The sequence below is a fragment of the Alligator sinensis genome, unplaced genomic scaffold (genome assembly GCF_000455745.1).
Source record: "Alligator sinensis unplaced genomic scaffold, ASM45574v1 scaffold7_1, whole genome shotgun sequence".
Classification (NCBI taxonomy): Eukaryota; Metazoa; Chordata; order Crocodylia; family Alligatoridae; genus Alligator; species Alligator sinensis.
Window position 1 is genome coordinate 5914449 of NW_005841843.1, and position 16845 is coordinate 5931293.

At 39.9% G+C, this 16845-nt stretch overlaps 1 protein-coding gene across 2 annotated transcripts in view; it reads right to left on the bottom strand.

The window, feature by feature from the left end:
* The window catches only part of SLIT3 (slit guidance ligand 3), a 393886-nt gene that overhangs the window by 360205 nt on the left and 16836 nt on the right, over nucleotides 1–16845 (bottom strand). For both annotated transcript variants that reach the window (XM_025205769.1, XM_025205766.1), the window contains exon 3: nucleotides 3226–3297. In XM_025205769.1, coding sequence (XP_025061554.1) covers nucleotides 3226–3297 — 72 coding nt within the window. The remainder of the gene's footprint in view (nucleotides 1–3225; nucleotides 3298–16845) is intronic.

Below are 16845 nucleotides of genomic sequence, written 5' to 3' on the forward strand. Positions count from 1 at the left end.
GGAATGGACTCTTTCCTTAAAAAAACAAAACGTGGGTCTCATTCTTATAGGAAGCTGGACTGAACACCTTGACGGGAAACAAAGAGGAGGAGAAAAAGGGCTACTTATCCACAGGCTAAATAATACACAGTCATCTAGAGTATAAGCACCCGCAACTGCCCAACAGGGAAGTATATCTGGGGAACTCCATCTATAGGGGACTGCAAAGCATATTTAAAGGATGCAGGGCATGTCATTTTCAAGGCTCATTCAGTCCCCGGACTCTGTATTCAACCTTCTAACAAAAATGGCTCAATGCAATGATGTTTCTGCCTGCCGGAACTAAACTGAGACCAAATTCACTTTACAGGATAGTGCACAGTGACAGCAACTATGTGGGTGAGATATACACATGGACTGTATTTGAATCGATAATTGATGAATTAAAGTACTATAATTCATCCTCCCCACTTCCAGCCATCATTGCTAGAAGAAAATATATTTTCTTTAATAATTGTTTTCTCAACAGTATTGTTGAGATTATGTATAATATAAAAGGAAGAAATTACGAAGAAAAAAAATCAGGAACATGATACTAGAGAAAATATTGTGCTTCTCCCAATTAATATCTTCATATTAACATTTTACCCACCAGAACAATAAGCAAATTATTTTTAACTTGGTTGTGCAGAGATGTATTACTTCTGTGGTTGAAAAGGGGCATTACCACTTACTTCAGTGAAACAGACATTTAATATTAAAGCTAGATTATCCAGAAATAGGACCGAAAGATGTTCAAGAACATTTAATAATCTCAAGGCTATGCCAAGCTATTTTATTATTTAGAAATCATCTTTGTGAGACATGATGGTGGTGATTGGGAAAAATTGAACTATTCCAGCTTTGAGCTGGAAGACATCAAGAAATATTATCAATTCATGTGTTTATTTTACATTAATTATTCTTTTGATGGTTTTACTGCCTCTGACAGATGTAAGGTAAAATGAAAAACTAAACAGTTTTATTATATTTCTACCCTCCTATGGGGAGCTTTTTTATTCTTATACTGAACTGTTTAGAAGGGTGTTGCATGTTGTTTGGCAGCCTTTGGAGACTGAAACATGCCACTTGATATTGATGAAACTACCTTTATAGAACATAAGGTGAATGAATACAAATGCTAGATTTTAAAGGTGCCCTTTTAGTCACAGACTCTAAATTAAATTTCCAGCAAATCCTTTTAGAGTGGGTCAGCATTCATGTTCTATAAAATGTGGCTCTTAGAATTCAATATAAAAGCTTCCCTTTATAAATCCCATTTATGACTTCCTTCCTTTTTTTTTCTTTAATTACAGCGAAAGGGGATTAGTCAGTGTAAGTCTCCAGGGAGCTATATACAAAGCCATCTCCGAAATTAAACTAAAGGGAAAATGGCAGCAGGCACTGAGCTCTGGTAACAGACAAGACTGATTGATCGGAAGTAGCCAGGCAAATATTCTGGACCATGGGAAGGGAGACGGACAGGACATAACCCTTGCCTCCTGCAACATACTTCCAAAGGACAATAATATAACTTCTAATCAATCAGTTATATTATAATATGCTAATGTCTGTCCTTTAAAGAAGAAAAAGAATACATATAAATCAGTGGTTATCGCCAATACCAGCCCTGTCAATATACACAATTAAGAGCCATTTTTCCTCAGTTAACTTGTCTAGTGTGATCACACACGTACACACACGTAGCATTCTGCTTCCCACTAATTTGAACAAGCTGCTACTATTTGGCTTGCTTTGCACCTTGGAGTAAAAACATCTTGGCTAGTTCTGCACTTGGAGTAAAATCAAACAGGCTTTTGTTTAAATGTGACTTCCACTGAAACTGTTTGTTTAATATTTTGGACATCACCAGGTGGGAAGAACCCATAAAGCTAATGCTACTCGCTTTTGAATTTTATTTCTAAGGCCTTGCTCTAAATTCCTCCGAAAAATACATCGTGTCAAATTTAGCTCCTATTAGAGCCTGTCACAACTTTCTCACTAGAAATTTTCTATTGGAAAATGCTGATTTTTTGAGGAAAAAATTGTGGAAACATGTCCATTTCACTGAATTTTTTTTCAGAAGAAATCCTAAATGAAGATTTTTGTTTTTAATTTTAAGTCACTTTTTTGTGTAAAAACTGAAAAAAATATTTTAAAACATCAACTTGCCTGAAACATTTCAATCTTATCAAAATTGAATACTGATCAGCCTACCCTTTTCCCCATCAAACTACTTTGTTTTTCTTTAAAAAAAAATCATTTTGACATCATATCAATATTTTTGTTTCTGTTGAATTTTGGGCCAAAAATTATTTGAGATATCTGTTCTATGCAAAACAAAAAATGAGTTCCTGCCCAGATTAAAAACTTGGGTCAAATAACATCCTCATTTAAAATTTATAATAATCCTGGCACTTTGTGATCGGTATGGGGGAGGGGTTGGACTAGAGGACCTCATGAGGTCCCTTCCAGCTCTACTTATTTATAGCTAGGTACAGACATTCAAAAAGCCCGAGGCGGAATCGATTTAAATTACACGGTTTTCTGTAAGTGGAGTAGTTTAGATTGGTAATGAACAGAACACATATTTCCCTTTGATGGGGGGTTGCAAATCTTAGACTGGGTTCCATCATTTTTAAACCAGTCTCTGTGTGCTGAACTTCTGTTCTGGGTATAGACTATTTTTGTGTGCCAAACTTCTTTTCTGTTCAGGTATAGACTGGTTTTGTGTGCCTATCTTCTGTTTTGTTACGGGTATTAGATCGGGTTCCAGTCACTTATACTGGTAAAAGTGTAATGTCTATACATGGTCATTTTATGATGCTGTAAAAACAGGTTGAATCTGACCTTACCCTATAGTAAATTTGCTCAGCTAAATTTCATAGCTGACATACCAGTATAAGAGCAGCTAGGCTTACTTGTTAGATCTTTTCCCCCCTAAAGAACCATGATCCTTTTAAACTAGGTAAAGACTGAAATATGCTCTCACCTGATATGAAGATAATCCTTTATAAAACAGGAATGAGGTAACTTAAAGTTTTGCCTTTTTTGGCTTCAAATATATGTTGAAGGATTTTAATTAAGTTCACTCAATCTTTTTTTTTAAATATTTTAATAAAGTTATTGATTAAAAGAATAAATAATCAAGTCATAGACACTTATTATCACCCTAGATTGCTATTTATATCTAAATTTAATACTTACAGTGTCCTGATCTTTGGCATATGGTTGAAGCTGGTAACAGGGATGCGGGTGATGTTGTTATTGTTGAGAGTACTGTAAAAAAAAAAGAAAGAAAGAAACACAGACTGATCAATTATTTACATAGTTTCACAAACACACTATTTGCAGAAGCAAACTGATTCAACTCTTGGTAATAAGTCTGTAATGCTGCAAACAGTAAGCCATGCTGACAAATATCTCAGAAGCATTTCGGGACTTATCATGGAGAATATTTTGGGGCAAAATAAGCACGAAGTGCACACAAATGGATAAAGATTACCATTTAACATGTTCTATTCCGAGCAGCAAGGTCTGTGGAATACAAAATTTAATCTAGCAGAGAAGCAGATCTCTAACTACCAGTTTCCCTAACACACATTTTAAAGAATTATTGTGGAATGACCGGACAGAGCATCAAACTGATGTGTCACAATTTGGGAACCGTAGAACCAAAGATTTTGCTTATAAGTAAAAGGAGAGATGCCAACTCTTAAACCTTTTTAACACAGTGAGTTTGCCAAGGGAGAGAATGCTCGTATTGTCCCTTTGGAAAAACATGGAAGAATAGGTTTCATTTTTTTATGAAAAAATATGTGGAGCATAGAATTTGCCATAAGAAAAAAAATATAAGGTTCCCAAATGAAAAGTCTATGCACCGGGCATTTCATCAGAGCTAGTCTTGGATAAAAAGTGATCTCAGCTGCTGGCTGGAACCCTTTACAGTTTCTTATGATAAATTAACTGACTAGTTCATCATCAGCTGGGATATGCTGCCCTCATTTATGCTGTTCCTAATTATATCAATGACTCCCTAGCAAATTAAAAGCGATAAAGTTTATCAGTGATGGCATGGGAAATAGAAAATGCACCAAGGGGCATAATTGCCACATCCAGATTGCTCAGAAATTGCAACTACAGCAAACCAGTTTGTTAAAAGACATGGTCAAACTGGCTATTGATTACATAGCATTCTGCACTGAGTACTACTGCTAAATGGAACAAATATGCTATTTGGCATTATTTATAAACTACTGTTATCTGTAACTGTGGCCCAACAATCTGTATTTTTTTAAGAGTTGTAGTTTAGTTTTTCAGGCTATTTCTCCAGAAGACAACATTTTTGTTTCATTTTTAAATAAGGGATCTGTGTTTGTGCTCAAGAGAAAACTAACGTTCTTTACTTTAGGGTCACCACCAGCGTTACTTCCATTTCAGTTGTTTAGGAGTAACTATCGAGCAGGGAATTTCAGCAAAATATTTTCAAGAATTTTAGAAGAATTAAATTACTTAAAACCCCAAGTACACTGTCATCTAATGTCACAGCCATTTTTTTGACTGGAAATCAACAGCCACAGCAAACACTCTTGTATCAGTATAATACTACTCCCACTCCGAGGTCTTCAGTGAAGATGTCCCAGGAAAAGTGCAGTTGTGCCTTAATTTTCACAAGGGGCTTCTGTTGATGAAGCCATGCCTGTCAGGAATCCCAACCCTGACCAATACAGCTGTGCCAGCAGAATTCTATGGTCAGGACATATCCTGAAGGAGCTGCGACCTAGATCACAACATACAGCACTACAGCTCAAATCAGGTAAGTGGTAAAGTCAATTTTTGTACTCTTTCCTGCCATGGCAGGGGGTTGGACTTGATCTGCTCAGGTCCCTTCAGACCCTACCAACTATGAGACTATGAAACTATGAAATCTGAACATTTTCAGACTCTGGGGCGGAAGGACTGCTGGAAATCTAAACCAAATCCACAACACTGGGGAAGGTAAGGAAGGCGTGAGGAAAATGCTATCAAGTGCTTTCCTCTGGATACAACCTCTGTTTGCAAGCCAGGTCTTGACCTCTGCTTACAAATTAGACATCCAATGTCAGGTCTGCTTTTAGTGCCAATTTGAAGAACTATTCAAGACACAAACTGCAATGTCTTTCAGGACATGCATGCACAGTCCTGGGACCTGATCTATGATTATGTGGTTTGCATAATCAGTCGGGTCCCAATTGTGCATATGTTTGCCAGTGCCTGGAGCTGCACCAGAAACATAATCTAAGGGAACTTACATTAGTTGCATTTTTCACAAATTCTGGTTCCTGAAAGCTGTGTACAACTGTGACATAACATACATTTATGGCTGCAGAGTGCTTTCAAAATGGCTGATCACGTGAAACATTAACCCTCGATAAATCAGTGATTAGCTGAAGGCACTATAGAACAGAGTATGTTAGGGAACTTGTGTTCACGTTCTCTTGAGGGTTAATTTTTCATGCCTTTGTTGGGCTGTCAGCGGGAGAGAGAGAGGGGGAGGAAGAAGAGGAAGCATGCAGACTTTGCCATGGCCAGAGCCATGGTGGGGTGGAATGGAGCCCCCTTTCCTCGCAGCCCCCGTTCAGCTACCCCAGATGGGATACTGGGGGGAGCCAGGCTATGCCCATGAGGCAAGGGGTTCTGTTCTACCCCCCTGACCCCTGGCTGTGGCAAAGCCGACCTGGCAGCCACAAGTAGAGTGGCCAGCATAGAGGACAGTCCGGTTGTCCTCTGTTCTCTATTGATATGAAACTGGACACCTTTATGTCCTCTATTTTTCTCTTGAAGAGAAATATAGGGGCATAAAGGCATTGGGTTTTGTATCAATAGAGAACAGAGTAGCAGAAAACCGAAATGTCCTCTATGATGGCCACCCTAGCTGAAAACTGCTGCTGTCAATTGGCTTGAGCTGGGATGAGGGAAGGGAGCCCCCTTTCTCTCACCCTCTACCGAAGCCTGTTGACAGGGGCAGCTCACAGCTGCTGGCTTGGTTTTGCCATGGCTGCAGTTGGGGGGTGTGGAATGGAGCTGGAGGGGAGAGGGGAGGTTTGGCAGCCTCCTCAGAGGCTTCCAGAGTGCCCCTGTCTGCTGGCCAGGCAAATGTCTGTTGAGTCAGGGCAGGGGTCACTCTAACTCATGATACTTTATGTAAAGTGCAATATGTTAGAGTTCAGCACCTAAACATCTGCAGGCAACCTAAGTCAGACTGGGGGGATTGGTGGGGGGGAAGGGTTATCCATCTGGGGGTGAGAGGGTCTCTGAGGGTGAGGGGAGTAGGAAAAGTACAGTCCAGGGCTGGGGAGAGTGGTTGGGCTTTCCTAGCTCTGGGGCTGCACTATGAAGGTGTATGCACATCTGGTTAGATCAGGCATGAGTTAGCCCAACTTAGTGACCTCATCAGGTGAACTAAGTTAGATCGGGCCAGTCATCTTATGACCAATCTAAACTCCCTGGCTAGGGACAGACATTACACATAAACCACTTTAAGTGATCAGAAACTGGTTTAAACCTGTAACCAAACAGATGTTCAGTGCACATAAACCACTTTGAAAATGGCTGAAACCAGCTGAATGTAGTATCAGACTTAACTGATTTGGCTCAAATCAGTTTATGCAATGTCTGTCCCGACCCTTTTCTGGTTTAATTTAAATCAGACTCCCCCAGAATCCCAGCATGCTCTCTGGGCTGGGCAAGGCTCTCTGCTGCACAGCAGGGCTGGCCCCTCCCCTCTGCTCTGCTCCCTGGCTGCAGCTCTGGAAGAGACTTGCAGGCACAGCAACATCCACCTCGTTTCCTTCTGCTTTTCCCCTCCCCACCCCACTCCCTGCTAAGCAGAGAGCCCCTGTCTCCTCTGCCTTACACACACACCTCAGCATTAGCTAGCAGACCACATGCTGGATATGCTCTGTGCTGTGGCAGACAGCAGTGTCAGCTTAGGGGCTAATCAAAGCCCAGCTGGTAATGTCCCTCTTTTCTCTTTCTTTAAGAAAAGTTTGAACTAATGAGAGAGGCTGTTTGTTTTCTGATGGGGTGATAAATGCTGATAACAGAGCTGATACATGCTCTGTTATCAAGCAGGGGGGGAACCCCTTCCTAATCCTGCTGGGGCCTAGCCACACCCCCTTCAGCTCAGCCCTGTAGAAGGAAGGGAGGACTGCTCTAGCACCCCCTGGCTTGTAGCCTAAGCCACTGCAGGCATGTGCCGGCATTTCTGGGATGTCTGTACACTTACAAAGTGATTTAGCCTAGCCAGGTTAGATTAATCTGCCAAGATCGAATCAATTCAGGCTCAGGCATTTTGAATGCCTGTCTCTAGCCCTGGAATGCATCCACAGTTTGACACTTAGATTGACTTAACACTAAAGTTAATTTAAGTCAGCAGTTCCCAAACTTTGACAGATTGTGCACCACCGATTCAAAATGATACAACCTTAAGTACCACTACAATTTTTTCAGTTCAACCTTAAGTACCACCAGCATTTTTTGTCATATAAAGCAATTATAATAAATCTGTTAATGCATACCACTGACAAGCTGTCGGTGTACCACTGGTGGTACCTGTACCACAGATTGGGAACTGCTGATCTAAGTGTAATGTCTCCATGTACCTTCAGTGGAGCCTGCCTCTTTCATAGCCTATTTAATGGTACCATAATCGCAAGACAAATTTCCTACTATACTAGTTTGCATTTTAAAATGAGACTCTCTTAAACATATCAGTCATTGCTAAGTTACTGTATGCCATCAATGGTGCAGGATGGGAAGGTTGTGTCAGACAGTTTGCCCAAAGAAGTAGCTAAGAAAAATGTTCAAACACAAAAATAAAACACTATATAGGAATATATGAGAGCAAGAACTGTCCATTGCAGAGGATCATGATTCAAGATTTTAAACCTCAAATCTCCCTGTCTATATACTGAGAAGCATAATACTTATCTACACAGACACTAAAATATTGAGTATTCATGTTTGTAAAGCATCCCTGGATGTGCCTGAAGACATGGGAAGCATTTTTATTGTTGCTACACTTGTGTTTTCATATTGGCCACTTGTCTTAAAAAAGAACAGAGGCCGAGTGCAGGTGATGTACATTTCAGTGTTAGTACAGGGTAATACTTCAAAAGTGGGGAAAATAACATGAAAACAACCGTGTGGAAAGTCAGTTTTCAGCATTAAACCATGCTATAGTTGATAACTGAACTGGTCAGCTAGAGCACTAAAGACTGCAGTCCAAGCCCTACTGAATTTAAGGAAGGCTTTCCTTTGACATCAACAAACCATGGATTAGATTTAAAGAGGCTAAGAAAATAAAAATAAAGCAGCTTTCTAAGATAACTGAGAGATTTATTTTGCATGCTATCTGCCAGCACAATTATTCATTTAGATCCTGAAAATTCAATCTTTGCACTGTTTAATAGGATCAAATATATATTTAAAAATAACTGGATATTTATAATTAATAGTCAAAAAATCCTAGACAGACAAATCCCAGAATTGCTACATATAAATACTCACATGAAGAGCCCATTTGTTAATAGAAATAAGCAAGAAGCTTCCCATATGCCACCAATAAACAAAAACAAACAAACAAGAAACACAACTTAACACTGAATTAAACTCCATTTCATTAACATAGTCCTTAAGCAGAAACTTCAAGTATAATTGTAGCAGATAACTACTGCACAGATGACTTATTAATATATTATTCCACTGATATTTAAATGTTAACTGTAATGAAGGCAATAAAGCATTTATGATAATAATTATTTCAGCACAAAGAAGGCCAAATACTGCAGTAAAGCTTCCATTGTTCTACAAAGGCTACTAATTGACAGTGAACTGTCTGCATTATGAGTCATGTTTTCAGTTGGGAGATGTTAACCCCTTTGCTCTACTTTGACATATTCATTTCTACCACATCAGCTTTTTTTTGTGTGTGAGAGAGCTGGGGCTGGCATAGGGGGACTTTCCACGTAGATGGAGAAATGCTGGAGAAACTTTCTACAAACTGCATACCAGCCACATAAAGCAGCTTTCAAGCTGCCCAAACTTGCCTCCCCAGAGACCATTTTAACCCTGTGTGTCTTGTTGAGAATAAAGGAATAGAATTCACTAAGACATATGAAAAACTTGATCACTTGGTTCCAAAATGCTACCTTTTATTAAACCAACTGGGAAATTGCAAGAAAATTGTCCTTTTCTGCGAGCTTTCAGGATCAAAGTCCCTTTGTCAGGATCTGGGAAAAGTATAGATAGTACAACATGGTAAAAAGTTCCCATAGGTAGGAAATAAACTTGGACCCAGAGGGACAGCCTTTCATGTTCAGCTCCCTCTGTGCAAAAATGAAGTTTATTTCCTACAGATGGGGACTTTTTACCAGCTTGTACCATCTATACCAGGGGTAGGCCACATTTTTTGGCCAGAGTGCCGAAAAAAACACATCTACCTTTGAAGGTGCCAGAGTGCCGACATGCTGGAGCCCAGAGCAGCTGTTTGCAGCCTCCTGGCTACAGCTGGCCCAAGGAGCTCGGTCTACTTGCAGCAAGGCTTCCAGCTTCCCAGCAGCCTGCTGGGAGCACCCTGGGCTCTGTGGCTGGCAGCAGCTGCTTAGAGCCCGGGCTGGTGGTGGGGTGCTGAGCAAAACTGCCTTGCGTGCCATGCTCGGCATGTCTGCCAGGGATTGCTGACCCCTGATCTATACTTTTCCTAGAGCCTGATGAAAAGACTTTGATCCTAAAAGCTTGCAGAAAAGGACAATTTTCTTGTGATTTTCCAGTTGGTCTAATAAAAGGTATCATTTTGGAACCAAGAGTTCTAAGTTTTTATATGTCTAATTGTCTCAGACCAACATGGCTACCAAGTACACCCCTATACTTCACTAACATATTCAAATGAGGGTGATGGAGAAAATCACCTCCCACAATATTCTATTAACTGCTATGAAGCATGTTTCATATTTGGTTCAGACTAAGAAATAAATCCATGGAGAAGGCTGAACAGAAGGCAGGCAGCTGGGAGGATCCCAGGGCTCTTGAAGCCTTGGGCTCCCTTAGCACTATATAGGGAAACTTACATCATGCCAGGTTCTCACCAACATCATATTCTCACCTGTTGCTTATTGTAGAGCCAAGTTTTTCCTCATCCATAGAAAACACACTGTCCTCTCATTTATATCAGTCTAAATTATTCACATCCAAAAATGCTGAATCAGGAAACACAAGTTACAGACATTATTTATTTCCCTCAGACTTCCCACCTTGGGCTGCAATCCTGCCATATCTTGCAAACTAAACAACCTCCAGCTGCATCAGTACTTAGGGGCCTCCAAGGACTACTATGAGTTGCATGAAGTAGCGTTAGCAATCCTGGAGGTAGCACTTTTGTCTTTAGGGCAGGTGACATCAATTATCATACTTTAATTTATACCCTTGGAAGAACTACCCTACTAAATTGCTTCGAACCTCTATCTGGTTAAAGGGGCACCAGATTTGGAGGTCCCAATTTTTAGGTCAGATACAAAAGGGCCATGTAGTTGTTAAGGTCTGCAAAGCCTGAACAACTTTTCTGAAAGTAGGAATCCTGGACAACTCCCAAATCTGGAACACATAAGCTCCCTCTTTCTCCAACCTTCTCATACAAATTCAATTGCATGCAACATGCTTATCGATTTCCTACCTGCTCTAAATTATTTTGCAGTATTGAAGTGCACTGATAAAAAGTTTGCTTACATCCCACCATAAAGGTGGCTGTAATTTTCTGATAAATGACTTGATTCCTGTACATTAAAATAGTTGGTAAAGTGCTTGAGAATGTGTTGAAATGAAAGGCACTATAGATAAACATATGTGCATATATTGACATATATATGCAAAAACACTATTGTGATCCAAAAGAAATTAATTCCTTTTCGGTACCATTTCCCTTATTGCCTCCTCATCATTTTGAGTAGAAAAATAGGTGTCATGAATATCTGATATTCATATATAGAATTTTTTATTCACAAATATTAAAACAAGCACTATTAGCTTCTCCAGATAACTCCAATGCTTTGACCCAAATGGAAAGGATTTAGATTGCTAAGCTGCCTAATATTTGAAATCATTTTGAAAGACTCAGCAGCCTATCTTCCCAATTCTGCTGGACTGATTGTGAGCTGAGAAATCAAGGGGTGTTTGCAGAATGGCCAGAAGAGATTTCTTTTCACCCTTAAGCCTTTAAGTTATAAAGGAAAATGATGATTTCATTCATCTTTCCTGGAACTGACTGATTTTTTTTGTCTATGTCTATAATAATGTGTTAATAAAGTACACACACATCCATCCTGCAGCTATGTCCTATAGGACCAAGGATATTTTCAGGCAATGGCATCAGAAGGTTAAACATAAAAGGATTATTTTAACCCTAGCATTTAGGCCAGTAAATGACAACAATCTTAGCAGCCTTGATATTTTTTCAGTCACCTTCAACTGAAAAAGAAACCATGCCCAAAATTGGGCCAGAACTGAGGACATGCTTTGGTTTCAAAATATAATAGAGACTCTGATTTTCTTTTAGATTCCACTTCTGCAGCTGATTACCACAAACAGCTAATCAAATTGTGAAATTATATAGTAGATTACATTTTGATTAGCACTTTTTTCTAAACCATAACAAGCATCTACCAGAGCTACCAGGGGGCTGCTGGTCATTCAGCCATTTGAAACACACCAGACTTCTTCTGTGAAGCGTTTGGCTCTGCTGATATATGGAGATTACTACATTTGCTGAATTTTCAGCTGTGAAGAAATAGGTGATCAGATCATCCATAAAAATAATTTCCCACAGAAAGAGATACGTTTAAACACACTTCTGGTCAGAAATATACATCATATAATGTAGGGGGAATGGAAATGAACTGGAAAAAAGATATCTGGAAACTCATATCCTGTGTTTGTGTTGCTGTCTGAATTTCTTCCTCATTTTCAGTGCTAGAGATTAACAGCTAATGGCTTGCTTGCCAGAGTTTTATGTTTAAAAAGAATGGTGTGAATACTGCAAATAACAAGCTACTTAGAGCTTAATGCTTATATGGACTGTGATCTAAATCAGACAGATGCTCTTAATGCTCTCCCCCTTTGCTGCCCCCCAAACCATCCCCAAAAAGGCCAATTTGTTCAGTACTCAAGTTCTGAGGCAAAGAGCCTTTGAAACTGGGTCTCTGAACTGTCTGATCTGGGCCTGGGGTTGAAAAGCAGACCTTTGAGGCTGGTTGGAACCGCAGTAGCAGTCACTGCAGCACTAGTCGTGCTAACAAGTGTAACATTTCCCTCTGTCTCCTTCGATTAGACCACTGCTTTATCACACTGTGTTTTTTTGGCTGTGTGTGTAATCTGTGTGTTGTGTGTCCATAACACCATGTAATTGGCCCTAATGCAGCATTATTATCTATGTTCATGCAATGCCTGGCTACAAATGGTACATCTGCAGGCTTAGAATGTTCCCAGGAGTGAATTACTATCATAACCCTGATTATTGCTTCTCCTGTAACCGCTTGTCCTGGAAACAAGGGTACATTCAATTTAAAGTGGAAAGGTAAATGATGGTGAAACACCCTTCCTTCCGCACCAGATCAGGATAACAGGAAATATTAACTAAGAATTTGCCTAGCAACCTCCAAGCACTCTACAATCAGAATTAAACAGAAGTAGGGATAAGGTTATTCGTGTTCAGAGATGGGTGAACAAGGACAAAAAAGGGCGAAGCTATTTGCCTAAGATCAGAGTTGGAACCAGAATACAGGAGCTGTGTTGTCACCTCCCCTGCTGTGGCAGTAAGTTAGTTCTGCCAGCAGAGGTAGGAGGTTTTTTTGGGAAATATTAGAGGGACCAAAAAAAAATAATGTATGGGTTAAAATAGTTACATTGCTATAATTAAGTTAAACATCCAAGTTTATATTTAAGTCCATAAATAAACGTACTATATACATAGATAAAAGCAAGCTAAGTTTTTAACATTCCTGAAGTGTAAACTTTAAGAACAATGTCAAAAATCGTGAGAGTTGGCAATATTGGAAACCCCTTCCCCTGCAGCTGCAAGGGCATGGCTGCCTCCCCTTTCCCAGGGAGCGAAGCCCAACGTTTTGCCAAACGCCCATGCCAGTGGCTTCAGCAGCAGCCACTCAGGGCCAGGCTGGAGACACCCCTCCCAACCAAAGTCCCACCAAGCACCAGCAGCAGTGCCGGTGCCTGCTTAGAGCCAGGTTGGACACCCCACACCCCAAAGCCTCACACCCCACTGAATGCCAGTGCAAGGAGCAGCAGCAGTGCTCACTCAGGCCCAAGCTAGACATCCCCTCTCCCAAATCCCCCTCAAGCACCAGCAGTGGGAGGGGAAGGCACTGGCTGCAGCTCCGCTCCCCACTCTCCTCCCTCTGCCTGTGCTATGGCCCTGCCAGGCCTTGCCTACCCAGGGCCCGTCACAGCCTGTAGCTGTACCCTGCCCTACCCTGCCCTGACACTGCCAGACTGCTCCCCCCTCCCCCCTCCCCCCCACCTAGAGACATTGTATAAAGATAGAAAAATACAAGAGATGCAGATGCTCCATTTCCTCCTCCCTGCACCTGAGGTTGACAGCTCAGAGCAGTTGAGTGGGAGCTGAGTTCAAGCCGAGCTCCGAGTGAGGACAGAGAAATGGGAGAAACATAAAGGCATCTAGGGTGGTGTGGACTGAGACCTAACTTGAGTGATGACGGGATCTGGTACAGAGGTTTGATAGACTGGTCTAACCTAAACCAATTAAGTCTGATAACTACATCCATCCAGATCTATCCTGGAGCGGGTTCCACCATTTTTAAACCAGCCTATGTGCACTGAACTTCTGTTCTGTTGCAGGTTTAGTCCAGTTTCTGATGACTTATATTGTTTAATATGTAATGCCTGTACCTGGCTGTATGTTCCACGTCTTGTCCCTGGTGCTTTAGTAATGCTGTTTGTAGAGGTATTTAGTAACGGCTTGATATGCAAAGGTGCTCAGTACCTGCGCCTCCTAACAATTACACTGGGAGACAGGATAAAAGTGCACTTCCAAAAATCAGAACCTACATTTATTTTCAGTAGCTAAAATACCCAGTTTGTGCACTTGCATTTTCTACACCATTATAATTAATAACCCTTGGCAGGACTTCTGGGTCCTGAGGTGCAAGTTTTTGTATTTTCAGTACCTGTAAAGCGCTGGTATTTTTAGCCTAGGTCAAAATATACTAGAATTAAATAAATTGTTTAATATTTCTTAAAGGTATTTGATGAACAAAATGAAGTGGCTCTGGCAGTGTCTAACTCACAGCTGAGCTGCCTTAACTATCCTTGCCCTCTACTTTCAAAGCTGCCAAGAACAGCTGTTGCCAAGCATGATCCAAAGCCTCCTTGAATCCCTTCACATTTTTGGTCAGTTCTGGGTGCCTCTTGTACTAAATTCTTTGATCTCCCTACAGAGCATTTAAATTAAAGCCCATAACCACTGTGTGGGTATATAATGAAAGCAACTGATGCTGCACTGATTAATCCATTACTCTTGACTGCTGGAAAACATAATGATCTCACAAGGGGCTTTATTCACTGACGTACAGCAGTTGAGCTCTAATTTGACACCTCAAATTAGCAGCAAAAGCAATAACAGCTGGGTTTTTTGTCTCAATATTTGTACCCAAATCTGAAGTGATTTGGCACCATACAAATGTTATTTTTAAACACAACATTAGCACAGGCAAGTAACATTCTAAATGGTCTCCAGGTGTCATGTAAAATCTACAGAAATTAATAAAAACAATTATCTGCCAATTTTTGGTTCTTTTCTTCTTTTATCATTGTGAACAAATTCACTGTTTAATTAATCTGTTTTCCAACCACTCCTCCCTCTACCCCCCAAAATGTTATTAAAGATACAAGTGGTTCTGACATTTTTAACTCAGGTGTCTAACTTGGGAAAATAACAAACCAAAGGAAACAAGAAAAAAAAAGGAAAACATTTTTGTCATAACTGTATGAATGAATAAGCAGAATGCTTTTATTGGCAGGACTAGTAGTACTGCCTAATCTTTTTCTTTTGGTTATTTAAGGCTTCCCATTTGCATTTCATGCATTTGATCTAGTTTTCAGTTGCTTGTAACTTTGGCAAACTTTATCCATTTAGGCTGACATTTTACAGAGCAGGTATCTCTCTCATACTGATTTCCCTTCAAAGTTTCAACCAAAATGAGCTTGTCTTTTTTCAAGAATATAGCTCAGGAAAAAACGCAGTGGTGGACTTGTGTTTAAAAAATGTGGTCACTTTCTAGTATCTCTATAGCACAACTTACCTTAGGTAAAAGAGAAAAAAATGTGCCAGGCAGAAGCCTTTGTATCAAGACTGTGCGTTTTGCAATTGCCATGAAAATCTGCCATATTTGACTAAGTTATAGGTCACACATACTCAATAGAAAATTCTGTAGTTTGTTACCAAAATTACCTAAGATTTTAAGCATGATCAAGCTTCTTACCACTCCCTAAGCTAACCAAATTATGCATGTGCAATGCCCATTCACTGGCTATACATAGTCCACCTTTTCACGTTCACGATTTTGTGTTAGAGGCAACATAAATGTTACTGTGTTAGTTAAGTCTGAAGTGAAGCAAGTCTCAGCTACCAGGGGGTTTCTAAAGGCCTATGGTTGCTTATAGGTGTTTAACACCCCCTATCTCCCTCCCCAAAAAACAACCCGCCCCCCAAAAAACAAAAAACAAAACCAAAAAGCAACACACTTTACCAGAAGACGCAGCATCCATATAGATCAGGTGCTTCAGCAGGGCTTTTGAGCACTTTTATCTAATAGCTGATTCAATCCAAATAGCTGATTCAATCAGTTATTAGACAAAAGTGCCCAAAATGGACAACTAAAGTGCCTGATCTATACAGATGTTGGGTGAGCAAGGTCCAACTAATGCCTCTTTTGGGCATGCGCTGGGCTCAGCACAGGAGCGTGCTGAGTTTAAAGTTAAGTACCATTTTGGGTTTTTTTTAATGTCTGTAAGTAACCTATGTTCAGTTTTCATGGAGGTTTGTGACAGGGGAGGAGGTTACATGAAACGCTTGCAAGTTGATAGTTAGGTCTTATGTATTTATATACCATGTTTTTAATTATTAATTATTAACAGGTATGACTTCCTTTTCTAAATTCTTCATTATAATATGATTAAGCACTTTGGATAGGAAATTAATTAAATTTTAAACTTAACTAAACCAAACATTTCCTGTGAAGCAGTTAACACTTGTCGGTGCTACAATAAAAATGGATATTATTTGTTATACATTCTGTAGAATCTCAGAACTGTTTTCCTCAGCAGTGTTTTAAAGACTTTTCTCAAGATAGAAGATAATCTTATGTAAGGACTGTCATTTTCATATTGGCTATAAAACCACATTACAAACAAACACTATTTTCATTCTTGGTGGACATAGATGAAGTGGTAAAGAGACTACAGTGCCATCTCAAAATGGGTGATTCTTTGCTGGGTCTATAAAGAACTACTAAAACGTTATTAAAAATTCTTGAAGTTTTGAACTTGAAAGAAAGAGCTTTAAGAAAACCAGGGAGCTGTCATACTGTACATGGTGCCAATTTAATCCAAGCCTATATGTTCTTGTATTATAAGAAAAGTCTTCTCTTCAGCTTTGATATAAAATATTTTCATGAAAATATTGGACAACATCTACCACAAGAGAGACAATGGGCTGGAAAAAAATGTATGTGCCTTCTTCTGTATAGAAAGAGAAAACCA